Source organism: Crocuta crocuta, unplaced genomic scaffold (assembly GCF_008692635.1).
Source record: "Crocuta crocuta isolate KB4526 unplaced genomic scaffold, BGI_CrCroc_1.0 scaffold61, whole genome shotgun sequence".
In the NCBI taxonomy this organism is placed as follows: Eukaryota; Metazoa; Chordata; class Mammalia; order Carnivora; family Hyaenidae; genus Crocuta; species Crocuta crocuta.
The window spans coordinates 8,716,203-8,744,114 of NW_027528369.1; the positions used below are offsets into that span (position 1 = coordinate 8,716,203).

At 57.8% G+C, this 27,912-nt stretch overlaps 1 protein-coding gene across 1 annotated transcript; it reads left to right on the forward strand.

Moving 5' to 3' along the window:
- Positions 1–9,718: 9,718 nt before the first annotated feature.
- Positions 9,719–26,190, forward strand: IRF8 (interferon regulatory factor 8). The gene is given in 9 exon segments (XM_077754093.1): positions 9,719–9,892; positions 15,042–15,225; positions 17,825–17,913; positions 19,229–19,334; positions 20,113–20,157; positions 24,800–24,866; positions 24,868–25,024; positions 25,238–25,351; positions 25,916–26,190. Coding segments are annotated over 9 exon segments (1,113 nt in total). The 3' UTR covers positions 26,093–26,190.
- The last annotated feature ends 1,722 nt before the right edge of the window (positions 26,191–27,912 follow it).

Consider the following 27,912-nt stretch of genomic DNA (forward strand, 5'->3'; position numbering starts at 1 on the left):
TGACCTTAGTTAGCTTGTTCTTGAACTCGTACGAAGGAAAGCAGCCTCCCCGACCGTCTTTGGCCCTGGCTGCTCTCAGCGCGTTGTGTGTGAGCCCCGTCCTCGCTGCTGACCGTAGCGCCGGCTTGTTCTTTCTCAACCGTGACGCACTGGTTCTTCGTCTGCACGGAGCACAGCTGGGATCCCGGCTGCTTCCGTCCGCCGTGGGCGCTGCTCTGCGCGAAGCTACCGTTATGTTTCTCGTGCGTGGGTTTTGGTGGACGCGCTCCCTGCGCTCACGTCTCTTGGGGACAGACTTAGGATAGAAGTCCTCGGCATGGGCTCAGCACGCGTTTTCCAAAGCGATCTCACCAGACTGCCCTCCCGTCAGCCGTGTGCGCACGCCTCATCCCTCCCCTTCTTTCCCGACACCTGCAATGTCAGCCTTCGCAATTTCGGCCGTTCCGGTGGGCGTCCGGCGGTACCTTATCGTGGTTTTCAATCTCGCCTCCCCGACTGGTGACTTTGTTCCCTTGTCATGTGCTCTCTGGCTGCTTGGCTAGGGCGCTGGCTGTTTAATCTTTTCTTCTCTTTACATATCATGTCTTTTGACAGACCCACGTGTGGAAGATCAGAGCGCGAGCGTGACTTTCCGCGTTAGGGAGGCTTAATTTCGAGAGTCTTAGAAGAACAACTGATTCAAATGTGTCGTCTGTTCGTGCCCACACAAACCACTTCACATTCAGGGGCTCTCAGAGAGCATCAGCTTGGTGCTAGTAAGTCACGTGTCTTTTACAAAGCCTGTGAGCTCGCTCGGGCTCTGCGGTGTTAAATCGTGGCATGCTGGGACCGCTAGAGACAGAAGTCCGGGCCCGGCGCTGTCCTGGTGCCCACCGCCCGTCACAACAGAGCGGATCGCTGTGACAGCCGGGCGGAGGGTTGACCGGGGCGCTGACTCACGTATCATGAAGTGCATTTCCATACGGCCGTTCCCACTGCCGTCCTCCGAAAACAGCCTGTGACATCTGGTGGTACGGAAGGTCCAGGCGGTCAACTGCCTCCGCCTGCGAGTGGAGATGGAATCTTCCTCTTACTGGGGCCTAGGGCTTCTTTATATTCTAGATAAAAGTCATTTCTTGAAAATGGGTGTGGTGAGTTTCTCGGCTCGCTTCACGCTGTCTGGTAATGAACATCAACTCCCAACTTCAGTGACGTCCCGTGTTTCTGACTTTTCCTTCGTGGCTTTCTTGCTCTCTCCGTCCTGTCTAAGGAATCTTTGCCCATGCCCCCTCTCCCCCCACCCCTCGCCTCCACTGTTTTCTTTCTTTTTTTTTTTAATTTTTTATGTCTTTATTTTATTTTGAGAAGCAGAGACAGAGAGCGAGTGGGGGAGGGGGAGAGAGAGGGAGACACAGAATCTGAAACAGGCTCCAGGCTCTGAGCTGTCAGCACAGAGCCCGACGCGGGGCCCGAACCCACGAACCGTGAGATCATGACCTGAGCCGAAGTCAGACGCTTAACTGACTGAGCCCCCTGGCGTCCCAACCACTGTTTTCTTGATTGTCAGATTATTCTCTAGCGAGCGTCCTGTCCTGTGGCACGATACTCGTGACCCACGGCCTGCCCCGCCCCCGGCACACTCTGTATTCTTCAGAGCCTCTCTCGTCTGTCCACCGAGATGAGTGGAGATGAGTCCGCCGTGCCCTGCCCCTCCGCCCCTTCCTCCGGCGCCCTTTGGCGAGCCGCTCACAGTTTCATCAATCAACCAGCCTTTCTCTGATTTGGTGCTGCCCGTCTTAGAGGAGAGCAGTCGTGTCCTCGTGTGGATGTGGTTTCGAGCAGAAAGTTTGCATCCCGAGCAGGGTCGCATCCCGAAGGGGCTCGACTCCATTAGAGTTGTCGTGATCCATGTCACGGACACGCGATCAGGGAAAAAAATGCAACGTGGTCCACATTTCCTCTGCCCAGAGCTGTGCTTGGAGGGCACTGGGCTCAAGCCTGGGGAGCCGGAGAAGCCAGAGAGAGAGGCACCTCGGGGTCCACGTGGCTTGCAGATGTGGCTGGCGGCCGGCAGGCACCACACCGCGCGGGCGATGCGGTGGTGGGAGAGAGGCCCTCCCTGGAGGCCTGCTTCCCCCCTGCCCTCACTCCCCGACCATCCTGCGAGCTGGGGCCTGGGAGACGGGAGAAAACGCGACGCACCCTAGCCCGCAAGTGAGCGCAGGCGGCTAGCAGCAGGGAGACGCAGCCGCAGGCGCCTTTGGAACAAGCCCGGCAACTTCTGTGTGTCAGAATTGGGCGCGTGTGCGGAAGTGAGCGGATGCAGCAGGGCTGAGGCCGCGCGCCCCAGAAGGGCCCGCTGGCAAGGGCGGCCCTTGGCCGGCATCTGGGAATGTAGGTTTGGGGAGGGTCCCCCACTGCCCCCCCAGAACTGAGAAGAGTGGCTTCTTGTGCAGACAGCGTGGCTCACCCTGCACCTGCCTCCTCCCGGGAGGCCGGAATTTGGGCACGTGCCAGGCGGAGGAGGGCGCTCACGTGACCGGCCCCCGGATAGAACCCCGGGCGCCCAGTCCCTAACGAGCCTCACTCAGCTAAGAGGAGTGTGAAGAATAACCCCTGTCCTGGAGCACGAAGACGAGCGAACATTCTTGCAGCTTCCTCTCGCGCGCTCCTCCTGACTCTGCCTCTTGCAATGAACCCACACTTGTCTGTCTGAGACCCNGAGTAAGGGTTTATTCTTTATCGTAAGGAGAATTCAGTGAACTCATTCATGCATGTGTACATCAAGTCCACAAATTACGGTATAAAGACTTCCGTGTGGGTGGAGTCCAGTGGGTTTAAAATGAGGATCAAAAAGGAGGGCACTTGTGGGCACGAGCCCTGGGTGTTATATGGAAACCAACTTGACAATAAACTATTAAAAAAAAAAAAGAGGATCAAAGGCTGGAGAAAAAAAAGCTCAGGCCGGAGTTGGATCTTGGGGACAGCGTGGCAGGCAGAGCGCTGGCCCCAAGGACACCTGTGTCATCTGTGGGGCCTGGGGACCCGTCGCTTTACAGGCAAAGGGGAAGTAAGTTTGCAGATGGACTTGAAGTTACTCATCGTCTGGCCTCAGGTGGGGAGAGTGTCCTTGATGACGCAGGTGGGACATGTGGGTACACCCGGCATCAGCACAGGGCACTACATGTGGAAGAGGAACGTGTCAGTTTCTTGGGCCGCTATGACAAAGCGGCCACGCTGGGTGGCTTATAAGGAGTACAGATCTCTCCTCGAGGTTCTGGAGGCCGGGACCTCCACCATCAAGGTGCTGGCAGACTCGGTGTCCGGTGAGGGCCCGCTTCCTAGACAGCTGCCTCCTCCGTGTTCTCCCACCGTGAGGAGGGAGGGAATCCCCGGAGTCCCTTTAACAAGGGCACCACCCCCTTCACGGGAGCTCCACCACCACGGCCCGATCACCTCCCGAAGGTGACTGAGGGGTCGCCCTAATAGGAGAGGTTGTCCCACCACCTAATCACCGGGGGGCGAGGACTTCACCCGATGCATTCTGGGGGACGAGGGAGGCAGAAGAAAGGGGCACAGTGATGGGGCGTGGAAACTGGCCGTTGTGGCTTTCGCGACAGAGGAAAGGGCCCCCAGCCAAGAACGTGGCTGGAAGAAGTCAGAAGGACGCAGGAAGGCAGCTCCGTGGACACTTCGATCTTAGTCCTCCTGAGACCCGGGCCAGATTTCTGACCCCCAGAACTGCAAGATAATAAGTGTGTGCTGTTTTAAGCCTTTAGTTATTGGTGGTGTTACAGCAGACACAAAAATGAATGGAGATTTGCTGCGGGCTGTGACCCGCTCATCAGAAGCGCTTGGTGCCATGACCAGTAGGTCTCCCTTGCCCTTTAAGTTTCCAGAACAGGGGTCAGAGCCCCCCCACTTTCTCAGGGAGGAGTGGACACCTGTCCTCTCAGGGAACACATTTCTGAGTTCTCTCGGACCCTCCTCGCTAACCCTGGCTTGGAAAGTGCGAAGGTGGGGACTGGAAAATGAAAGTCTCCCCCCTGAGAAATCTCTTCACCACTTCCCTTACCGAGCCCCCAACCTCCCCGGTGCCCCCCACGGTCCCACCAACCCTCGCTAATCCAGAGCGGCAGGTGTGACTCAGCTGAACCATGAGAAACTGCCCTTTCTGTCGAGCAGAAGGCGACGGAGTATCGGCAATTTCAAATGATTTAACGTAACGGTGTCGCGAACGCCATCAGACAGACGAGGAAACCAAAGCTTAGGGAGGGTTGAGTCAGTTGCTCAAGGTCACACGTTCAGCGAGCCAGGAGCTTGGATCTGAACCGGGGCCCGACGGCACACGGAGCTGTTCTTACCGCGGTGGCGGCGGCAGGGAGAGGGCTTCTGTTAGATGACGGAAGAGGAGGGCTTGGGAGGGTATGGGTGTAGTATTTCTTTATTTGTTTGATTATTTATTTAAATGTTGATTTATTTTTGAGGGAGAGAGCAGATGAGAGTTGGGGGGCAGGGAAGGGGGGAATAGAAGATCCAAAGCAGGTTCTGGGCCGGCAGCAGTGAGCCTAACGTCGGGCTCGACCTCACAAACCGTGAGATTGTGACCTGAGCAGAAGTCGGACGCTTAACTGACTGAGCCCCCCCCAGGCGCCCCAGAAGGGTATGGTTTCTGGATGCCAGGATGAACATCTGGACGTGCTGTGAAGCCACGGGGAATCCATCCCGGAGGGAGAGACTTCAGCGGGGGAGCAGCGGGTGGGACACACAGAGACACGGAAGATGGAGGCGCCGGCCGCGGCAGAGGCCAGGGTCAAATCCACCTGGACTGTGGGGTGCCAGCAGGTCAGTGCAGAGGAAGGAATGGTCAGAGACTCTTGTTTTTCGGGTCTTCCGTCTGCGCCACCGTATCTAGCCCACAGCCGTGGCTCCATTAAGTGCTCATTAGGTAAGAACAGAACTAAACAGATAAGGCTAGAAGTGGTTCCCAGGCGGTGAGGGTTCACCACAGTGAAAATACGGGTTTTCAGGAGCAGTTCTCACACAAGCTGGGGTGTTGTCAACAGCTCCGTAATGTATTTGGTGACACATACTGCCAGTAACGCATGCTGGGACGGTCCCAGGGCTGACTTCTCTATATTTGTGTGCTCCTCGCTGTACCTCCCTGGAGTGCTGAGTGGACTCTGAGCACACATCTCTGCGAGGTGGGCGGCACTGATGGGTACGTAAATCTGGGTAGGTTTAAGGGGCTCATTTGTGAAAAGGGAGGCATCTAAACATGCGTGCAGCCCCTTTAAAGAATTCCTGAGCCCCAGAAGCCTGTCCCGCACCCCAGCAAACATATCCAAATACTCCCACGTTATCCAAACACTCTTCAAGAATTGGAGCTTTGAAAAAAAAAACAGCTTTCACTTGAAATTCTTTGGCGACAGGGAACTCATTTAATTTATGATTGCTACGACTTCCTGGCAATCATGGCATTAGGAAATTCTTACCAAGTGATTTCTAACTTATGTGTGGTTTTCAAAGACAATGAAATGTTTATCAGTAAATAAGTTACAATTTGATGTCGGCTCGTTACGTTTTGAGGGCTTTTCTTCCAGCACTTAGTAATTTCAACCTGGCAGTGTACTTTTTGCATTTGGGGGCCAAGAGAATTTCTTTTTCAGGCTCAAACATTTTCAGAGGTTCTTGAAAAGCCCAGTGAATAAATGGCTCAGAAAACATCGCTGCTTGGGTTATGACTGGCCGCCGAGGCCATAAAAACCGATGACGATTCTCCTTCTCTGTATGAGGCTGCCCCAGACCTGAGTGTGGGGAAACGTGTCTTTTTCCCTGTGTCTTCAAGGGTTTTCTTTGTCATTTCCGTCACCTGTGTTGCCCTCCACTGCATTCCCATATATAGTAAATGCCAGCTTACATCCACGAGGGGCTGGAAATTGGACGCAGACCCACAGAGGAGCCCGCCTCAACACAAATGACATTTTCTGGGGAAAAGAATTTCTGATGAAAATGTCCCTAATTGGACATTCTAGCACGAGTAAGCTAGAGAATCCTGTTTTTCTCTCTGACCTTCAGAGGGCAGTAGTTTCAGACACCTTTTTATCTGGGCTCTTTTTTTTTTTTTTTTTTTTTTTTTTTTACAGTCCCGGTTAGTTGCAAGCACTGGTCATCTAAGCCCAGATCTATAAGGAACCACATGTCAGGTGTAAGGTTAGCCATTGTCTGTGTTATTCGGGGCTTCCTCCGGGGGCGGATGCCTCCCACCCGCTCCAGGAACTTCGGCCACACTCAGAGACGGTAGCCGGACCAGGCCTGGGTGGGCACTGGGTGGGGGGCTCTCCGCAGGGACCNCCCACAGCCCAGGCGTGGAGCGCGCGGCGGCCGCTCCCTAAGGAGCTGAAGTTTGCCCCGAATACCCCGCTTTTCTTAAAATCTGGTTTGCGCGGAAACCTCGAGAATGGCCTCTCTGACGAGAGGACACAGTGACCCCTTTACTGCAAGAGCTTCTCCTCCAACTCGGCCGAGTCCGGCCGCCGAGGGATCACCTGCAGGGTCAGGACCCAGAAACGGCCCGAAGCCAGCCAGTCTGTGCGCCCTGGACGGTGCAGGGCGCGCCCTGGGGTGCTTCTGCCTGTGACAGTCAGGGTTTGCGAGTGGCGCCCGTCCCAGCCCCGTGGTCCCTGGCAGGGAAGTCTGCGCAGGGCTCACAGCTAACAGGAGCATTTTGGTGTAAAAGGGGCGCCAGGGCCACGGGGAGACCGCTTCCCAGGGTTGTGGAGGCCGCTGTGGATGGAAACTAGAGACTGAATTTTCCAGAATTTAAAACTATCCCTGGGGACGCCTGGGGGGCTCAGGTCATGATCTCTCCGTTCAAGGGTTCGAGCCCCGCGACCGTCTCTGTGCTGACAGCTCGGAGCCTGGAGCCTGCTTTGGGTTCTGTGTCTGCCTCTCCCCTGCTCGTGCTCTGTCTCTGTCTCGGTCTCTCTCAAAAAATAGACATTAAAAAAAACAAACCCCAGTCCCTTCAGCATACAGGGAGATATAAAATTTTTTTTTTTATTTTTGTCACCCTACATTAGGAGCTGGTCCTTGAATGAAGGCTCTGAGCCTGCCCTTTGGGGTTGTGTCAGGATCCTCCATGAACGGGATTGGGTTCCATCATTTCAGAAAGATTGAGGCCAAAGCGAGAAGCTGCTTTAATGCTTTTGGTCGGGGGTTGGGGGAGATGGGGATCTGCGGCCACCAGGCCAATGCGCAGGGGCCCTGAGATGCGCCAGAGGGGAGTCGTCGGCCGCCTTGTGGGCACTTCCTGGGAAAGTGGGTGGATCATCGCCTGCCTGGGAAGCCTGATCCCTGGGGCCCATTTATTGGGATGCAGATTAGCTCCAGATAGGAGCTGGCCCATAAGGAGAATTATAAGCTAAAGTCAAGGAAGAGGAAGTTATAAACATGTGACTGGACTTATACATGTTTTTCTGGCTTGGCATTGGGTGGAATTAATTTGTTAGCGTTCAATAAATCATTGTGGGTCGTCATCCAGCTGGAGTCTTAGGTTTTTACTGCCGTTTAGAGTCTCAGAGGTGATCTCGGTTGAAAATTCAGGTAGGGCTGTCCGCGTGCTTAGATCTCGTGACTTAACCATGGTTTTTCTCCACAGAGTGAGTGAAGTAAGATGCTGCCGGTGTGGCCGGGGCCGGTGGCTGGGGGGGGGTGGTCAGGGTGCCTCTCGGGGTCTCAGTTTCCCTCCTGTGCGCAAATAGGCTGGAACTTTTCCTCCCAGTGCCTCTCTCTCTTCTTTCCTCTTTTCCCGTTCTTGTAAATCAGCAAGGCAGTTGCTCTTAACATTTTGGGGGGCTGTGAATCCATTAGGAATCTTGATAAGAAGGTGTGGATCCACGTTCTAGAAAAGCGTCCAGAGAAACAAAATCTTGCTTTTCATTTCAGGCGGCTCTTGGAGCGCGAACTCGGGTTTATAAGCCTATGAGGACGCAGGAGATACACTGAGTGGGCACATTTCATTGAGTCGATAGATTCGCAGACACCACGCCTTCTGTTGTGTTCTGGCCCCTCACCCCCGTCCTGCACACAGCTCATTCAGTGTCTTTTCTCCAGGAGGGATCTGTGGGAGTCAGGACTCTGCTGGGTGACTTTCCTGGGGCGGGGTTGNCTTTCTCTTACTAGGTGTCCGTCCTAAACCTGCACCTTCTTATTTATAAACACAGAGGCTGTTTCGGAATCCTGGAACGCTGATGCACTCATTTTGCAGATGCGGAGAGCTCAGGAGCGTTCGGGTGCTTTTCCCACGCGCCTTTCTCCAGTTGGAGAAAAGCCTTTTCTGGGTCTGCGGTGTCCAAGTCCCAAGTCCAATTCCTATACGACCTGCTTCACCTTTTGAGACCCACAAGTGGGCATGGAAAAGTGACAGTTGGCACTTGGGACTCCCCTTCCCTCTGGGTGGGACTGGGACCCCCTTTCTGATCCTACAGCCACCTGCTGGGTGGCTGGGTGCCAAGTCATGTACTTTATGGACCAGCATGGCTCTGGATGTGACCACAGTCTTGAGGACATTGTGTCTTATTGATTGTTTCAAACCAGTTTGCCCAAAAAGGTCACATTTTAATCAGAAGAATAGAAATGCTTTTTTTTTTTTTTTTTTTATGGTGGGCCTCTGTCCAACTGCCTAGGGGATTTCCGCCCCTGTTCTTATAACCGTGGGCTGTGAGCCGATGTGGCATGGTTGTTCTCTCTTTTTCTCTGGGCTGCTGGGAAAGCTGCCTGCTCTGGCAAAAAGTTCTTCGAAGGGTGTCTTTGGGCACCCTGGTGAGAACCCCCCCATCCTGCCGCCTTCTGGAACTGTCTAGCCCAGCTAACTTGTCTGTCCTGTGGCCACAGTTGATGTCCATGCTCAACTGGTGGTAAGACTTCCCGAAGAAGAAAGTTGGAAGAAATAACATCTGTTATTTAGAGAGAACCTTCTAAGGTCCAGGCATGGCCTCCGGTGCTTTATACACGCCCTCCGAGCCCTCGCCGCAATGACGCCAAGCGTTGAGAGCTATCCTGGGGCCTCAGCCAGGGTAGCTGGCACCCAAGGTTAAATGATGGTTCAAGGTCACCCAGGTGGGAGACGGCGGGACTCAAGTGGGGCCCCAGCTCTGTCTAGTTCCCAAACCCTTGCTCTTATCATCAGCCCAGATGTGAAGGAACCATCTAGAATGGGTAGCCTTGAGGGTCTCTTCCTTCCTGGCACACACAGGCATCGTGTTTACTCACGAATGCTGGTCAGACTGGCCATCAAGTAACGGAGTTTGTTCTTGGAGTGATGAGCTTCTCATTAAAGGGACCTGACGATGTAAAAGTGATTACTCCCCGGCTCGTGCTGTAAGTGGAAAGGTGCCCTTCGATGTGGCTGTGTTTGCCCAAAACAGAGCGAGGGGCACAAGCTGGAGTGCCAGGCGGAACCCTAGGAGGGGTGCCGGCTGGCTGCTGGGAAGCTGCAGATTTCCCGGGGACCTTCCAGTTTTCCTGCAGGGGTTAAGGCCCAGGGGAGGCATGGCCTCCCCACGGCAGGTGGCCTCGCGCCCCAGGGTCCATGGGTTTCCCTGAGCCTGGTACCCGCGTGGCAACCCTCTGATCTTCCTGGTAGCACTTCTTGGCTCATCCGTGCACGGGGCGCTGCGATTAAGGAGACGGTATTTGTGACATCACAGAATGTGGGTTTTTATCCCCCTCTCCAAGGATGTGTGACCGGAACGGAGGCCGGCGGCTTCGGCAGTGGCTGATCGAGCAAATCGACAGCAACATGTACCCAGGGCTGATTTGGGAAAGTGACGAGAAGAGCATGTTCCGGATCCCATGGAAGCATGCAGGCAAACAAGACTATAATCAGGAAGTGGATGCCTCCATTTTCAAGGTATGGACTCGAACCCCCTCCCCACATCACGAAGGGGTTTCTGGCTCCCCCCCTCCCCTCCCCGGCCCGTGGAGGTGTTGAATGACGTCTTTCTTACTTGTCAATCTAATTTCTTAAAACAAACATTGACTGAGTGCTGACTGCGTCTCAGAAATACATCCTAGGTGACTTTTCATCTGTTGTGTGGTTGAATCACTTCGAGGTCGTGTGTTCTTGGCATTTCCCTGCCGAGGAGACTAAGGGCACCTTTATCACCCATGCCACCGTTTCTTTTCCACGAGGACCAGCCAACCGGGAGAGAGTACTTCTCTGAGGCCCTGAGACCAAGGCCTGTACCCCCTGGGCCATCGTCTGAATTCCATGAAGAATTCTAGGAAGGGCATAGGGCTTCAGTTTTCAAAGTTATCTGCCTGGCAGTGTAGGGGCGGCTCAGATGAGAGAGACGCCATCTGTGATGTCTTCCGGGGCCGGGTGGTGTAGGGTGGCCTGAACCTGCAGCAGGTGTTGAAAATAGCCTTCCTTCCCTTGAGAATAAGAAGCACCCAGGCGTGGAGAGGCTGGCTCTTTACCGCCCGTGCGAGCGAGAGCTTGCCCTGGGCCGGGCCTGGCCCGCATGTTTGTCTTCCCGTCCACACGTGGCTGTGCTGCTCTCCTGTCCCTGTAGAGCCCCTGAGAGAAGGGACTTGTCCCAGATCTCACGGCCCTTGGGTGATGGGCCGCCAGCAGCCCGCGGCCCCGAGCCTGAGCCGGACCGACAAGCACAGGTGTTGTGCTGTTGCACCTACGTTCAGGCAGGCAAGCAGGAGCCCAGCTGGGCTGTCAGAGTCCCTTGGGGGTCATGGTCACCTGTGGGCTTCTCTGAGGCTCCAGGAACGCAGGCTTCACGCCCTGGGAGATGTGGATCCATAGGTCAAGGTGAGCCCAGGCTTCTACCTATGCAGACGGATGCACCACGGGTGGCTGGCCCTGGGCGCCCTTGTTCTGCGGGCATCAGGGGTCCAGGGAGGGGAGAGTGGGTGGGTCTGGGGGAGGGGCGGGGCAGGCTGAGGTATGGAAGGATGGGAACCGGACCCCGGACCTCGGTGAGGTGAGGGAGGGAGCGCAGGCCGGCAGGGACCCGGATGCTTCTCCAGGGATGACTGGTCTGCCAGCCCAACCAAACAGAGGCGACGGGTGGTGATCCTTGGTGATCCTCGGTGGCCCCAGAGAGGAGCACAGGCAGGTGACAGCTGGCTTCGCGCGCAGAGGCGCTATCCGTGCTCCTGGGGCGTGCAGTGAGGCTCCGCCTCTGAGCAGTTCTCTTAGCTCTGTAGTCTGGGATCCCGGGGCTCTCCGGGGGTCTGCTGCCAGGGACCAGCCCTCTTCCAGGGCCCGCATGGGCGGACACAAGTGTACTCACTCACCTTCGAGGGGCCCCTGTGGCTCGAGGGGCCAGCAGATTTCTTCCCATCAAGGACCCCAGCTCGGGAGTCTGGATGCTGCCGGGGTCTGGCCTCGGTAATCGCTCCTTTATCACTCTTGGTGGTGCTTTTGCCTTTGGGGATCATGGTGAACCCAGCTCCGGAACGACTCTGGCTACATTTAATCAGTGCCCAAGGTTCTGTGGGCCGTCGGGGAATTCTAGATGGTAGATTGCTGCGGGCCAGAGCCCCTCAGCCTCGGCACTGTTGACATCCGGGGCCACCTGGTTCCTCCTTGGGGGGCCGTTCTGGGCACTGGGAGCGGTTCAGCACTGGCCTTGGAGTGTGACATTACCAGGGCCGCCTTGGGGGGGGGCAGCATAGTCCCCCCCTCCCCCCCAGAACCTGGCAGGTTGCTGACCATGGCCACGGTGAGCAGATTTAAGCAGATGCGTGGGGAACCGCGGGCATGGTTTCAGGGTGACCGTCACCTCTCCGGGAGGGAGGGGGGCCGCGGCTCCTGGGGACCTCCCAGGCTTCCCCTTCACCCAGCTCCCTGCTTCAACTTATGCTCTGGGGGTAATGAAATAAAGCCCCAGATTTATATGTCTTATGCAACGCCCTTCATGGCCGTTTCAACAGCATCAAGAAAAATGTGCAAGATTCCCAGGGCTTCCGTTCATTTCGCAGTCGCCCGGTGTGGCAATCGGACAGAAGCCCACAATCTCAGCAGGAGCCGGGTGGGAGGGGATGCGGCCCCCAGGAGGGTGGCTCGCTGGCGAGGACAGAGGGAGGAAGCCACGTGGCTCTGCCCTGCACCACGCTGGCTGGGTCCCACCGTCCGACGGCGCGTCCCTGTGAGGCCCATGGGAAGCGCCCACAGTCAGGCTCTGGTTGGATGGAGCTGTTTTATGGATACTCTTTATTTTTTAAAAAATTTTTAAACATTTATTCATTTTTAAGAGACAGAGAGAGACAGGTGTGAGCAGGGGAGGGACAGAGAGAGACAGAGAGAGAGAGACAGAGTCCAAAGCAGCTCCAGGCTCAGAGCTGTCCGCACAGAGCCCGACGCGGGGATGCAATTCACGAACCGTGAGATCGTGACCTGAGCTGAAGTCCAATGCTTAACCGACTGAGCCCCCAGATGCCCCTATTTCATGGATCTTTTGGTTATGTAGAGAAACTTCTGTTTGAAGTATTCAAAGAAAACCTTAAAAAATCCATGAGTTAAGAAGATACAGTGGAGCGTAAGGGGCTGATTGTACCAGAGGATTCCTCACTGACGGGAGGTAGGGTCCTGCGGCCGGCCTCGTGGGGCAGGGCCAGAGATGGGGGTTGAACAAGGCGGAGCTCGTTGGGTGCCGGCCCCGGGTGCACTGAGGCCCACATCGCCACTCTTACTTGTTTTCCAAAAAGTATTTTGCCTCCTTTTCATAAAGCCAAGGGAGGAAGTCCTCGTTAATTGAGGGTCGTTTCTGTCCTCGACCAGCGCTGTGACAGGCCTACGTGAACTTGACCTATAGCACAGATACTTCAAACTCAGTGGGCCTTCGAGGAAACAAATCAATAGGGCTGGAGGCGAGGTAGCTGATCCCGCCCGGGGCACCCCGGACCGCAGGGCCCGCTTCGCTCTGTCACGTCCTGGCGTTCTGGGGGGAATGTGAGCCCTGGACGGATGGTAGGGCAGTAGACTGTGCATTTCTGGCTAAAAGGCAGCTGCTCCTGGAAGCGTCTCTAAGCCCGTGTTCCCCAAGGTCCATTTTTTAACGTGAATTAACCAGTGGTTCTCAAAGGGGGTGGGGGTGGAGGAGTGTGTCGCAATCTTACCTCCCCGGGGACCCATGGCCGCCTCCAGAGACATATCTGGGTGTCACAGCAGGGGTGGGGGTGCTGCTGGCATCCAGCAGGGGGGAGGGGGCCACAGAGGCTTCGGGCCCCCAGCCACGCCCAGGACGGCCCCGTCACAAAGTACGGAGAGACTCTGACTTAACGTAATAGAGGTTGAAATTCATGCGTGCTGCGCCTTCCTTGAAAAAAAGAAACCAATGCACGGCCTGCGATCCAGTTAGTAAATCGTTGGACAAAAGATCAGAAGGGACCGAGAGCCATTTACTGCAGGAGACATTTCTAGAGGGCAGTTTGCGTCAGGGGAGGGGTTTCGCTCCTGGGCGCCCACAGCGACCTTCTCCGTTGGCCTCCGGCAGCGGCACACGGTCCGAGCTCCGGGCGTCAACAGAGGCGCAGACACTGGTGTGGCCTGCGAGGTCCTGACCTGTGTGCGGGGACGGAGACGCAGGACTGCGGTGAATGGGGCTGCGAGCCAGGGGCGTCACGGAGGGACTGCAAGTGTGGCCCCCGGGCCGCCCGACAGTCACTGGGATGCAGGTTCCCAGGCCCCAGGGCGCCTGGGGGGGCTCAGGCGGTTGAGCATCTGACTCCTGATTTCGGCCCAGGTCATGCTTCTCAACGGTTTGTGAGTTCGAGCCCCGCGTCAGCTCGGAGCCTCCTTGGGATTCTCTCTCTCTGTGTCTCTCGCTCTTTCTCAAAATAAGTAAATAAACATTTGAAAGAAAAGATGCAGATTCCCAGACCTAACCTACGCTTACCGAATGAGAAGCTCAGGGGCAGGGCCCAGGAACCTGCATTTCGTGAGCTTCCCGGGGGGGGGCTGGTGTGGGCATTAAGCTTCAGAGCTCTTGCTGTAGTAGACTGTCATTGGGTTGGCAGTCAAGACAGTGGGGTGTAGCCCCAGGCGGGGTCCCCTTGGAAAAGTCCCCTTTGGAATTGCATTTTCCTGACTGGGAACGAGGATTCCCTCCAGACCGTATATTCTCACCGGCCGGAAGGCGAATCCGATTTTGTCTGACAGCGAAGGTTATTTTCACCTGATGGCAGTGACCTCCTCGTTGGCGTGTCTGGATTCCAATTTTGAAATCGTGAAAGCTGCCCGTTCACACGTCTGTCTGAATTGTCTTCTGTTCCGCCCCCCTCTGCTTGTGGCTGTTAGGCCTTCAGCTTTGAATTTCTTGTCCTCATTCGGAGTTTCGGGTCTGGAGAGGTCGGAAAGGGAGCTGCGGAAACCCGACAGACACACAACACATCTCGCTGCCTTTCAAGCAGGGCCCCGGGGGTGGGGCGGGAAGGTTAGAATAAATGCCAAAATGCAAAACAAAATTTCTATTAAAAGTAGCAAGGCAGTGGATGACCACATTGCGCCTTCTTGCAGATGTTCCCTTTTCATGCTAAGCCTTAGCTAGGGGTTGATTTGAAAAAGCAGCAAATTGTTCTTTGTTTTGAACATTCTAGTGAAACCATGTGCGACTTCCTCTTTGTGCTAGCTGACCTCAGGCTCCTCCTGACCCTGTGGTCCAGGGAAGGAATGGCCCAGAGGCAGATCCGAGATGTGTGTGTGTGTGTGTGTGTGTGTGTGTGCGCGCGCGTGTGAGAGAGAGAGAGAGAGAGAGAGAGAGAGCGCGTGCGCGTGTGCGCGAGCTAGCCAGGGGCAGGGGCCTGGGCTGGATTCAGGTTCAGCTGCGTGAGTCTGGGGGAAGGTCCCCTTCCTGGCCCTGGTCTTTTCACATCTGTCACAGAAAGTGCTCCTGAAAGTCCCCAACGAGAGGTGACGGCCAAAAATGACTGTCAGGACCAGCGAGAATGTGCTGATCTTGACCACGGCCGTGGATATCTGCGCTCGGGGGAGGGGGGTCAGGGCGGCCTCGCATTTCACGGGCTTCTTTCTGTTCCTTCAGGCCTGGGCAGTGTTTAAAGGGAAATTTAAGGAAGGAGACAAGGCCGAGCCAGCCACTTGGAAGACAAGGCTACGCTGTGCCTTGAACAAGAGCCCCGATTTTGAGGAAGTGACAGACCGGTCCCAGCTGGACATTTCAGAGCCGTACAAAGTTTACCGCATCGTCCCCGAGGAAGAGCAGAAATGTAAGTGTCCCTGACGGGGGATCAGCCTGGCGGAGGCGGCCCGGCCCGCGGGCCCCACGGGGGGGCNCCGGCCCCCATCCGCCGGCCAAGTGGCAGCTTCCGTGGGAGGAAGGGGTGGGGAGCTTGGGGCCGCCAGACGCGGAGCTCACAGTGGGACCTGCCTGAAGCCCGGTCGCGGGGTTAGACAGTGTGGATGACAGATTCCGTTGGTTTTCCAGCAGTGCCCAGAGGGGCCGGGGACAGTCAGGTGGACAAAGAAGGGATGCCCCATAGGCCCGAGGGTCGAGTTTATGACTGCGTTTGGGGGGGACGGCGCTGTCGGCCGCATCGCCGCAGACCAGACGCGCCTCACGCGGTCGCACCCTGGCGGTTACTGGGGAGCTCCGGTCGTGACGGTTCGCGAATCCTCCGGCTCCAGAGCCCCGGGTGGCTGTTTGCGGGGAGATTAAAGCAGGGGTGGCAGACGCCCGCCTCGCGCCCGCCGCCCCGCCCCCACACCCCGGTCAGGCCTCGCTCGTCAAGCGGGATGCGCTGAGCTCGGATCCGGCCTCCAGACCCTTTCCGGAGGGGCCGGCCGTGGAGCTGGCCTGAGCGGGCAGCGCCGGCCCGTGGGGTGGAAGCTAGTCACTGTCACTGCTTTGAAGCGACATGTGACGCATCGGTTGGCCATCAGAGGTAGCGGTCAGGCCGCCGCAGCCGTACCCTCTTCTCCAGACCTGCTCTTAGTGGCCCAGGAATGCCCGGGGCACCCGCACAGAAGTGAGGGCCCCGGACACTCCCCAGGGCTGTGCAGAAGTTCCAAATGCGAGCCCTTCCCACTGGGGGAAGTTTGAGAGGGTCGACACATGTTTATTTATTCTTGAAAGAGAGGGAGACAGAGCATGAGCAGGGGGTGGTCAGAAAGAGGGAGACACAGAATCCGAACCGGGCTCTGAGCGGTCAGCACAGAGCCCGACGCGGGGCTCGAACCCGTGGACTGCGGATCCTGACCTGAGCCGAAGTCGGACGCTCAGCTGACTGAGCCCCTCGACATGTAATTTAAAAACCAGTTAAAACTGTGAGTCTAGGGGTGCCCGGGGGGCTCAGTTGGTTAAGTGTCCGACTTCAGCTCAGGTCATGATCTCACGGTTCGTGGGTTCGAGCCCCGCGTCGGGCTCTGTGCTGACAGCTCAGAGCCTGGAGCCTGTTTCACATTCTGTCTCCCTCTCTCTCTGCCCCTCCCCTGCTCATGCTGTCTTTCTCTCAGAATAAATAAAAAACATTAAAAAAAAACAAACCCCAAGACTGTGAGTCTACCAAACAGAGAGTGAGTCTGGGCCTCAGAGTCCTTTCGCTCACTCACGAGGGAGCAGCATCGTGACAAGGGCTGAACAGAGGACAGGAGGCGGGGGGGTCGCACGTGGTCAGCGAACCCAGCCATGGACCCTCCCCCTCAGCGTGCAGCCATCGCTGGGGGGTCATCTGTTACTTGGAGCTCATTGTCTGTAAATTAGCACCGAAATTGACTGAGTCAGAACCCTAATCGACAGTCAACAGTAAGTCAAACAAAGTGACCCCCCCACCCCAGAGAATCCGATGGCTTTTACAGGGAGACCTCTTAGATACCCCCCTGGGGCGGGTCTGAAAGACCAAGCGTGAATCGTTCCTGCTTCACTTAACCTCCAAGCTTTGGGTAACTTTTGTCATCACAAAGCGAATTGTGATTTGAAGGAATGGAGAAGTTTCTCTTGGTGCCCCCCCCAGCCCGGGACTGGCCGAGCTTGACCCGGCAGGTGACCCCAGCTTGTTTACAGCGCGGGGTGCAGCCACCGTCACCTGCAGGGCTGGGGGCTCAAGCAGCACCGGGTTCTCAGGGGGCAGAGGGACGCTGCATTTGCATAATGTCTAAATGGACCCGCTCTGCTCATCCTTCGGGGGCTGGCAGGCTACCTGGGGGCGGGGGGGCCCCTCTACCACCCGCTTCCCCCACCAGCAGCTTCTGGCGAATTCTGGAGCCTTTCAAAGTGGAATCCAGACTGAGTCAGGATGGAGGGATGGGTCCATCAGGAGTCCATGGGCTATAAGACAGGGCCCTCTGGTCACATGAAAAGGCAGAGCTCTGGGGGNGCCATGCCTGACGGAGCCTGTCCCCCGCCCCCGCCCCCGGGCCCTGCGCGTGGGCCCGGTGTGTGTGCACAGATGTGCGCGGTGTGTCACTTCCTGCCACTTAACTTTGAAAAACGACTCCAGTCTGCACACACATTTTGCCAGGAGCTCTGAGTGTCTTCAAACCGCCTGACTTGTCAGTGGAACCGGTCGCGTGGTGGCCGCCTGGCGCGAGGCGTGTCCGACGGGACCTCGTTTTCCGTCGGGGCGAACGGGGCCGAGCCACCCCTCCGTCCTTGTCCTCTGAGCATCTGAAACAAAACCGGCTTCTCCCTTTGACGTTGGCCCTCAGAGGCCCAGAGCATCATGGGAAATGCTTCCCAGGCCTTTCCCCGACCAGCGAAGACACTCGCTGCCTTTCTCTCCTTCAACTCAGCATTGAAAAACCCCCCACGACACTGATTTTGGCCTCGCTGAAGTGCTGCTTGTCACGCGTCTGTCCGATCTCCCGCAGGCAAATTAGGCATGGCGACTCCCGGCTGCGTGAGCGACCTCACGGAGATGGAGTGCGGGCGCTCGGAGATCGACGAGCTCATGAAGGAGGTGAGCAGGCCGCACCGCGTGGGTCCCCGTGGGGAGCTACGCCGCTCCTGCCTCAGGCAGCCAGATGGAGGGTGAGGCCAGCCTCCGCCATCTGGCTGCCCCGCCGCCTCGTCGCCCTCCTCCATCTGAGCGCATTGCTTCCCGCTCTAAACTGTTCGTATTTTAAACCTGTTGCTTGGCACTCTAATGAAAAGTGCATCCTGCATTCCCTTGGCCGCTTCAGCCACAGTGAAAAAAAAAAAAGTAGACTCCCCTTGCAGCGTGGGGTTGTCATGACAACATGGATGCTTGTGGGGGGGCGCTCAGGGCAGGTGGGCCTCCTGCTTCATAATCTGAGGCTTTGGGCCTCACTGGATTGGAAAGGCAGGTGCTCGAGCTCGTTAGAACTGTATGTAAACTCATGGTTAATAGGCTATAAGTAAAGGCTTAATAGGGTCTCCCGAGGCAAAACGCATGGGTTTTTGGATTCCAGCATTCGCTCCGCAGGTACACGTTTTCTATTACCATCCGCCTCTTAACTCCGTTTTGATGGCTGGTACCAGGCGGCCGCTGCATGGCTGAAGGAATGCCGCGCGGTCCTGGGGAAAGGTGGTGTGGGTGCTGTGGAAATTCTGAAGGTGCCCCTGGCGGTCACAGAGCCTTTAGGAGTGGCCTGGCCGTCAGGAGCCGCAGGTACCAGAGCGCAGCCTGCTCCGAGCCGCCGGAACTCGCTGCCGATGGCAGCTGGCGGTTTCCGGGCGGCCCCTGGCGGCAGGCCAAGTGCATCCCCCGCTTCCTGTCCCTCTGACCTTGTCCCATTCTCTGGACGAGCCTTTTCTGCCGACTCAGCTGAGAGAGGCGCGCCGGGATCCTGAGAAAAGCAGATTTCAAGATGCTTCTTCCTCGGGTCTCTCTCAGCCCTCAGGGAGCGGGTCTGAGGGCGGGAGAGTGGGCGTGGCATGCTGAGCAGGCCCCGCCCAGTCGCGGCAGAGCTGGCCCCGCGTCCCCGGCACTTGTCTGCCTCCCCGGGGCCACCGGGCCGCCGGGCCGCCGGGCCATTTGGTTTTGCAGCAGGCGGTTTCACAAAACAAGGCCAGTCGAGCTCTTAGGGCCCCGCGGTGGCCGGGAAGTCGGGCGCGCGGTTTGATCCTCGCGTGTGGTGGGCTTGTCTTGGATCTTTCGAGATGTGAAGTGAAAACCTTCCCCCTGTGTGAGGATGAGAGGCACAGCGTGGCTTTGGGGAGGAGGTCGAGGCCGTGGGTCTCCGCGGACGCCACAGCCCCGCTTGGGAAGCCCTCTGACCGCAGTGCTCTTCTCTCTCGCCCTGTTCGCACAGCCTTCCGTGGACGATTACATGGGGGTGGTGAAAAGGAGCCCGTCCCCGCCCGAGGCCTGCAGGGGCCAGCTGCTCCCAGACTGGTGGATCCAGCAACCGAGCGCAGGTGAGGAGGGGGCCGAGGGTCCCCCCAAGCGCGGCCGGCGCGCGGGGCTCAGCCGAGTGGTTTAGGCACCGACTGCTTTCAGCCTCCCGGCAGCCGGGGGCAGCGGGGCCGTGGCTCTTCTGTGAGGGCTCGGGTCACTCCCCGGCACCCTGGATTCGAATCCCGCGGTCGCGAGGCAGGGGCCTGCGGGGCTCATTCAAGCCTCAGTTTCTTCATCTGTGAAATGGAGACGCCAGGGCCTGTCCCATAGGGTCGTGATGTCCTTGCATTTATTAGTGTCTGATGCAGCCCCCCCCCACCCCTTTCCCCAACTGTTCTTTGTGGGAGGAGGCGACTCCGGCCCAGCTGGCTTCAAAGGTCCCCAGGCTGTGGGGTGGCAGGTTTGCCTCGGGGGCCCTGGGGGAACCCCCTCTCCCTGCACGGTGCCGATCCCCCCAGGAAAGCGAGCTCAGGCCCCAGGCTTCCCTCCGGAGACAAGGCAGGCCCTGGGGAGGGGGGAGGGCCTCACACCAGCATTTGGTCAAAAACCCCACGGCGCAGAGGACGTTTCCTCCTCCTCTTTGCCGGTCGAGCTGAGGTCTGGTTTTCTGTGTTTTTGAAGCGTGGGTCACAGCGCTGGGAGGGAAAAATGCGGGATTCGGCCGAAGCCCGAGGCGGAGCCTAGGGGCCTCGGGAACACACCTCGCGTGGCTTTTAAAGGAGCTTTTGGAGGAGGGGGCCTGTGGGTCGGGTCTCACGCACAGCTGGGTCCAGACGTGCTCTTCTGTCCCTCCAACAGGACTGCCACTGGTGACGGGCTACACCGCCTACGACGCGCACCACTCAGGNAAGGACCCGAGTGGGCGTGCGAGGGCGCGCGGATGAGCCGCTCTCATGTCAGAAGTCAGGACCCCAGGTCATGCTCTCACTGTTGGCTTTTTGAGCACGTAAGGGGCCGGCCTCTTCTCGGCTTCGACCAAGAAACAGATCCAAGGAGCTCCTGGCAGCGTAACTAGGCAGGAGAGGGCATGGGGACAGACAGACTCAAGGCCCAGCTCTGCCTCTCGGGAGTGACCCCGGGCAGAGTAACGGAACCACTCAGAGCCTCCCTGCTCTTCTGGGAGGATGAAATGCAGGGTTAATTTTCTGGGAGGAAAGTCACCGGCCAAAAAAGTCCCCGGTGTCCGTTGCCTTTACTCTCCTCCACATTCAAGTTCATGATAGTAATGGTGCTAATTAATGGTGGTGGCGGTGATGGAGATGATGATGATGGTGGTGATGGGAATGGAGATGGAGATGATGGTGATGGAGATGATGGTGGTGATGGAGATGGTGGTGGCGGCGGCTGACATTGAATCCTGACGAGGTGCCAGGTCAGGCCCCATCTCGTTACACCTCCCACCACACTGTTCCCTGCAGAGGCTCAGAAGCCCTGGGTCACACAGCCTGAGGGCCGCAGAGCTAGGACATGGCCTCTGGCCGTCGTCTCCAAGCTCCTGTCCCTCGCAGGGTGACTCATGGGGTGGTCTGCAGAGGCCTCCCGGGGCAGAGGAGGAAATGGGGCTCAGAGAGGCGTCTGGACCCAGGGCCTCGTGGGACGGGTGCTCGGGGTGGTGGAGTAGGGTCTCACCCAGGCAAGAAGTCTCCGGGAAACAGTGTTCCCGCCCGGGGCACTCCTGTCACTGCGTAGCGGCCCCCGAGCTGGGGACTGTCACAGCCCTGGCCCCACAGATGAGGGAACCCAGGCTTAGAGGTGAAATCGCTGGGCAGGGTCACCCAGCGAGTGAGCAGGGTTCAGACCCAGGCACCGGCTGCAAGCGGTCGCCGTGTGCAGGGGTGCCCTGGCGCACAGGGCCGGGCGTGTGACCGAGTCAGCTCTGTGGCCCGGGGGGTCGCTGACCAGTGCTCTCTGGGGGCAAGGGAGGGGCCGGGGCAGGGCCGGGGGCGGTGGGGGGAAGGCAGTGTGCCCCCGACTTGTCCCTGCGCACAGCATGTCAAGCTACTCACGGCACCGCCGCGTGCAAAGAAAACCCTAAAACGTTCTTCCAGGAGCTGTGGACTTTGGTCCCCCCGGTCAGGTCACACAGTCTCCGGCCCCGCCCTGTGTAAATAAGTGGATGGGGGGGGTCCCCTGTTCCCAGCGCCGCAGGGACGGGGTAATGGGTGAGCGGGCAGCGGGAAGGGCAGCGCGCAGGGCCCTGCTGCTCGGCCGCGCGGCGCTAGATGGTGCCCTGCGGGCTTTGGAGCCCGCCAGGCTTGGGGTCCCCACTTTTCTAGAGAGATCAGAAGTCTGGACTTCTAGGTGAAACCTGCCCGTGTGAAGTGTTGGCAACAGATGTGGGTTGGCGACCCCCCTCCGTGCTGGTGGATCTGGACACGCCCGTGGCCGCCGGTGTGTGCGCTGGACGGTGTTCGCAGCCGTGGGGAAAGGGTGGTGTCTGGAAACAGACCGGGGCGGGCTCGGCGCTGCGGGACGCGCATGCTGGCGGGTCGGTGAGGCCAGGCCCCTCGCTTCGTAGTTGTGCCACCAGAGCAAATGGCTTCAGCTGTCTACACCCGGCCTCTCACCTGGAAGAGGCCTACAGCACGCAGCAGCCTCTCCCTTGCACTGCGAGGAGGAAACGGGCTCATCGGTCCAGCGCCCAGAGCAGCGCTGCGTAGACCAGGAGTTAGGGCTCGCCCGCCCCTCGGGGGTCTCATCTCCGCAGCCTCCTGTCCCGGGGCCTGGGCTTCCTTAGGAGCTGCTCACGCTCGTCCTCGGCCGCCTGGGGAGGGCTGCGACCATGATCTCTGCTTTGCTGATGGGGAAACCGAGGCACCGAGTTGCCACGGGGCTTACGCATGGGGGAGTCCAGTTGTCGCTGTGCTGCCACGGCAGGGGGGGGTCCCCCGGCGGGCAGGTGGCTGCGCAGGGGCGAGGTGGGGCGGGCTGCGGAGACCCCATCAGGGCTGGCCAGGTTGCGTGCTGGCCTTGGAGGCGGCTGCTCCGCGGGTCCCCTCTGGCTGCCCACCCGCCGGGTGCGGCGGGCCTCGCTCAGGCCTCTCCAGCACGAACATCCCCCAAGCGCAGCTGCCTGGTGTCCCTGGGGTCCCTAGGAGCCTCACCGGAACACCGGCTACGGCTCCCTTGGGCCGCGAGGCGCCGGTGTGAGATAAGGCCTCGGCGGTGACGGGGCCAAGGTGCAGAGTGGGGACAGTCATCTGGGGTTCCATTCGTCCGGGACAAAGTTCAGAAACGTTCTGGAGTGAGGGAAGGGGAGAGAGCCGTCGGGCGCTGCAGACGGCACAGAGCTGGCACAGTGCGCAGCATGGGGAACTGGGCAGAACAAGGCGTGTGGTCAGATGCCAGCGCTGCCGCTCGCCGGCCGGGTGACCCCAGCTGGGCCTCAGTTTTCCCACATGTCAAATGAACGAATTGGATGCAAACGCCTCAAGCTCCCAACCCAGCGCGATTCTAGAATGCCATTTAACTCCAACGTTTCCCCTTTTCCCGCGGTAGCAGGGAGTCTTATTCTTTGATTGAGCAAAGGATTCTTAAGCAAACCTAGTGAGAGAGGCCGAGGAATTATAAGCACACAGCAGTACTAACCTGGGTGAGGCGGGTGGCCCCCCCAGGGCTGCCCCTGACTGTTGTGTGGGTGGTGTACTGCCCGACTTTAGGGGCAGCTCACAGTTTGTGTGGCTCCAGAAGGTGGCCCTGGACTGGTCTGGGACACTCAGGAGGTGCCCCAAACTCACCAAGTTTGGGGATAGTGCCTGTAATTCTTATAGTTTAAAGCTATCAGAACGCAGATTTCTCTGGGGCTGTCGCAAAAGTTAGCCGTTGGCTTCATTCCTGCCTAAAGGTTCCCAGACTTCAGTTAGTTGAGCCCCACTTTCACAGTGGGGTTCATATCTGGGCACCACCTGGACTCATATTAACATCCTATTTTTTCCTACATGTGATTAAAAAAAGGTTTTTATTTATTTTGAGAGAGAGAAAGTGAGACAGAATGCATGTGCGTGCCCGGGGGAGGGGCAGAGAAAGAGTTCCAAGCAGGCTCCTGCAGTGCCACCCGGGCGCCCCGCTAAATGTCGCTTTTTAAGACTTAAGTTTATTTTATTTTTTTAAAGTTTTAAATGTTTTTTTAATTTATTTCTAGGGGAGAGAGAGAGAGAGAGACAGAGAGAGACAGCGTGAGCAGGGGAGGGTCAGAGAGAGAGGGAGACACAGAATCTGAAACAGGCTCCAGGCTCTGAGCTGGCAGTCAGCACAGAGCCTGACGCAGGGCTCGAACCCACGAACCGCGAGATCATGACCTGAGCGAAAGTCGGACGCTCAACCGACTAAGCCATCCAGGCGCCCCAAGACTTAAGTTTATTTTAAACAGAGACCATCTGTGACGGCCTGGAAAAGGAGCAGCAAATAGGCAGGCAGAGGTCAGAGCAAAGTCAATGAGAAGCAGGTGCCGAGCTCAGAAGTTCTGGCCCCGTAACAGCACCGCCCGAGGCTCAGAGAGCCATGTTCGCCCTCTGTTTTTAAAGTTCATTATAAAGGGTGGGTGTTAAGGATCCCTTTCTTTTTGTTTATTTGTTTATTTAGAGACAGAGACAGCGTGAGCGGGGGAGGGGTAGTGACAGAGGGAGAGAGAGAGAATCCCAAGCAGGCTCCCCACTGCCAGCACAGAGCCGGCCGCGGGCTCGAACTCATGCAACCGTGAGATCATGACCCGAGCCGAAGCGGAGAGTTGGACGCTTAGCTGATGGAGCTGCCCAGGCGCCCCGCGGGGCCTTCTTCGTGAGGTGACCCGAGACGGAGAGCACGTTGAAAATGGAATCATCTTTTCATTTACCCGACGCTGGGGCACCGCCCCTCCCCCTCCCCAATCTTCTCACGTGTGGCGCGTTTGGGGAAATGCTGACTTAGTTTGAGTGATTTTCTCTTAATTTGAGAACAGAAGGGTTTTGGAGAGATTCATGATTTGAGATCCAAGGACCCCCAAAAGGACGAGAATTTGTCAAGAAAAACATGGCATCTCTGTCCCCCCCTGACGTGGAATTCGAATCCCACACTTGCGTCCGTTGTGAATCAGGTCTCAGGCCACACTGTTACGTAGCGCGGAAGACAGTGTGCCTTGTCGGATCACGGGTAGCGCGGCGTGTCACATACGGGTAGTACGTGACATCGTACGGTGTGACAGTGGCGTGAAATGGGCCAGTGCTCCCAACTTATCACCGTGCCGGTGGCCGTGACCTTCCTGGGGGAGCGGAGAACGCTAGCATAGTTCTTTTGCGTTTCGAGTCCCTGGTTTCCTTAGTAACCCTGCGTGTGTGCTCGGGCTTATAAAGACATGATTTCTAGAAGGGGTGCAGGAACTGCCCAGAATGCCCAGAGGCCCCGGGCACACAAGCAGCTAACCGGCCCGTCTGGGGGAAAGGCAAGCCCTGGGCGCCCCCTTCCCGCGCCCCTGACCTGTCTCTCCTCCCCCTTCCCTCCCCCTCCCCCGCAGCCTTCTCCCAGATGGTCATCAGCTTCTACTACGGGGGCAAGCTGGCGGGCCAGACCACCACCACCTNTGCTGCACAGCAGCCGGCAGGGTGTGCTCGTCAAGCGGCTGTGCCAGGGCCGCGTCTTCTGCAGCGGCAACGCCGTCCTGTGCAAGGACCGGCCCAACAAGCTAGAGCGCGACGAGGTGGTCAAGGTCTTCGACACCAGCCAGTTCTTCCGAGGTGCGTGCCGCGCGCGCCTCGTGTCCCCCGAGTCCGGGCCCGACCTGGGGTGCAGCAGGGGTCCCGCGCTGCGCTCTCTCGCTGAGCAGCCCCGGCGGGGGGGGCTTTCTGTGCCTCGACTTCCCAGGATGAGGAATGGGGGTGCAGAGACGCACGGCCCCGTGACGGCCCCTGCCTCGAGCTAGGGTCAGCCCTCTCCAGCCGCCCAGCCCGAGAACTCCTNATTCTACAACAACCAGAGCCGCCTTCCCGACGGCCGGGTGGTGCTGTGCTTCGGAGAAGAGTTTCCGGATATGACTCCCTTGCGCTCCAAGCTCATTCTCGTGCAGGTACGAACGGGCGGCTTCCGGGCTGCTGGCCCTCACATCGGGACCCAGTCGATACCTGGGCCGGAGAACGGGGAGCAGGGGCTGGGTGCTCCCCACCTGTGGGCAGAGGCAGGCCCGGGGGGCGGGGGAGACCTCCGTGTGGCGCTCTGGACTCTTGCCGCCTCAGAACCGCCTTACTGCGTCCTAGGACTCACAATCTATGTGTTCTTGCCCTGCCTTTCTTGTTTGTCTTTTAAGTCAAAACCCTCTTTCTAGCAAGGTTCCACCTTTCTGGCAAGGTTCGGTTGCCTCAAGGTCTGAGGAACGGATTAGGGCTTTGCAAGCCCTTGCTTAATGTAGTCAAAGGAATGCAACTCTAATGGTGGAATTCTGACCGCTGGCTACTACGTTGGGAGACTCCTTGCTCTTTTCCTCGTACCTGCCTGCTTGGGGTTCATTCATTTGGGGCTCACGTGGAGGTTCCCGGTGACGTTGTTGGATGGGCAGTCAGAGAATCTGGCTGGGCTCAAAGGCAGGGCCACCCCACTTCCCACCTCCGCGCCTGACCTGTACCCGTCCCTCTAGATCGAGCAGCTGTACGTCCAGCAGCTGGTGGAGGAAGCCAGGAAGAGCTGCGGCTCCGGCTCCATGGTGCAGCCTCCTGAGGAGCCCCAGCCAGACCAGGTCTTCCGGATGTTTCCGGACATCTGTGCCTCACACCAGAGACCTTTTTTCAGAGAAAACCAGCAGATCACGGTTTAAGTCGCTCGCGCGGGCGCCCCATCCTGCCCCCGTCTCGCGTCTCGTTATTACAATTACTGTCGTAATTACTGAAGGATGTGGGTCCCTCTGNGGGGGGGGCGGGGGGACGCTTCACCTGCTCTTCGTTTAGTAAGGGCTCTCCGTGGGGACTTGACCTTCAAAACGGAGTCGGGTCACACTTCTCCCGAGCAGGGAGAAATGTAGGCACGTGCCCCAAACGATCCAGATGCTGTAACTATAACCAGTGATTAAAACCTGTATGTATCCCTTGCATTTGCTCCCAATGATCATCAGTTGCCAGATTCTTTTCGGCAATTCCGGGATCATTGATATTTCCAAAGACGCGGCAGGCAGTGTTAAACANCTTTTTGTCTCTACCTTGTGTGAGAGCTGCAGATTCACGATTCCATAGGCTCAATTCCACGCGGACTGTCTTTACTTTCCGGCTTGTTGATAGGATTTAGAAATACTTAGAAGGCAGCCTGCCTGTTAGTGAGTGAGAGCAGATCTCTCGGCTTCTGTCGGAGGAACGCGCAGCCCCCCTGGGACCCGTTGCCCCGAGAGCATTTCCATCACCGGGGCCGGAGGTGTGTTTTCCCCTCCAGACAGGGAAGGTTTTCCCTCTGGACCTTCCTGGCCGGGAAGCTTCGAGCTCAATGTGTTTTGTTTTTGTTTTTTTGTTGTTTTCATTTCTGTAATCCAATCATCCCAGGTACCTTGCTCTTTCCTTCCTTCTAAATGGTTTTTAAAAACAGGATTTACCTGTCATTTTGTAAACTGCTTTGAATTTTTTTAAAATATAAAGTAAGCAGGCTATAAGCCACAAATTCAAAAAGCCAAGTCGTCGTAGATCGTAAAAAGGTAACTGTAGGCTGTGCGAGCGTTTTGACCCGTGCCTTTAGTCGGTCAAGCCGTTGAGCCGCCGGTGGTGTGCGTGTGGGCGCGGCTCGGCCGGGTGGGGGGCTGTGGGTGAGGCGTGCCCTGGTCGTGGGGTGGGTGGCGGCAGGGACACCTTCCCCACCCCCCGGCCCCCAGGCCTGGGGCCACGCCAGATCCTACTGTCAGCAGGGCCCCGTGGTGGGGGAAGTCCCTGCTTTAGCCCCAGAAGAAGGTCGTCACGCTCTTTGCTGCCCAATCAGATGCACTTACTGCCCCATCATGCGTCAAGCGGCGAGGGCGGGCCAGGCTTCCCGCCGACCTGCAGCGCGCACGGGACGCCTCTCCACCGCCGCCCTGACCTCACTTTCATCCTTCCAAAGCGCTTGGATACTTTTTCTAGGGGGGGAAAAAGCCGGTTGTATTTTGCTAGATCGGGGTGCCGCCCCCATGCGTGTGTCCCGTGCCGAGCGCCTGCTGGTGGCTCAGTGTGGACACCGGGCAGGGTCGGGCCGGGTCTGTGGGCTTTCCTTCCACCCCTTGCGCGGAGCGGGGAAGAGTCTTCGCCTCCATCTTGCTGCTGCACAGCCCAGCCTCCTGCCCGCCCTGACTCACGGCGACAGAGCACGACGGGGCCTCAGCTGTCAGCTTTCACCTTGAGGTGCGGGAGAAGCCGGGACTTGGGGGACGAGATCGCCAACCTGGTGGCCCTGCAACCACGAGTCTCTTAAACTTAAAATCCAAGCCGAAGAAGGTCACGCAGGTGTAGTGTGTGCAAGACTTCATCATCGCAGGCCGTGTAGATGTGCTTGAACTCACCTGAAAATGTAGGAAAATTCAGAGAAGTGGCTTTTCCTCTTTGGCAAACAGAGCCAGCCCCACCTTGTTCGGGAATAACGCCTGTTTTCTGAAATTGCGTCAGGCAGCAGTGACTTTGGTTTCTA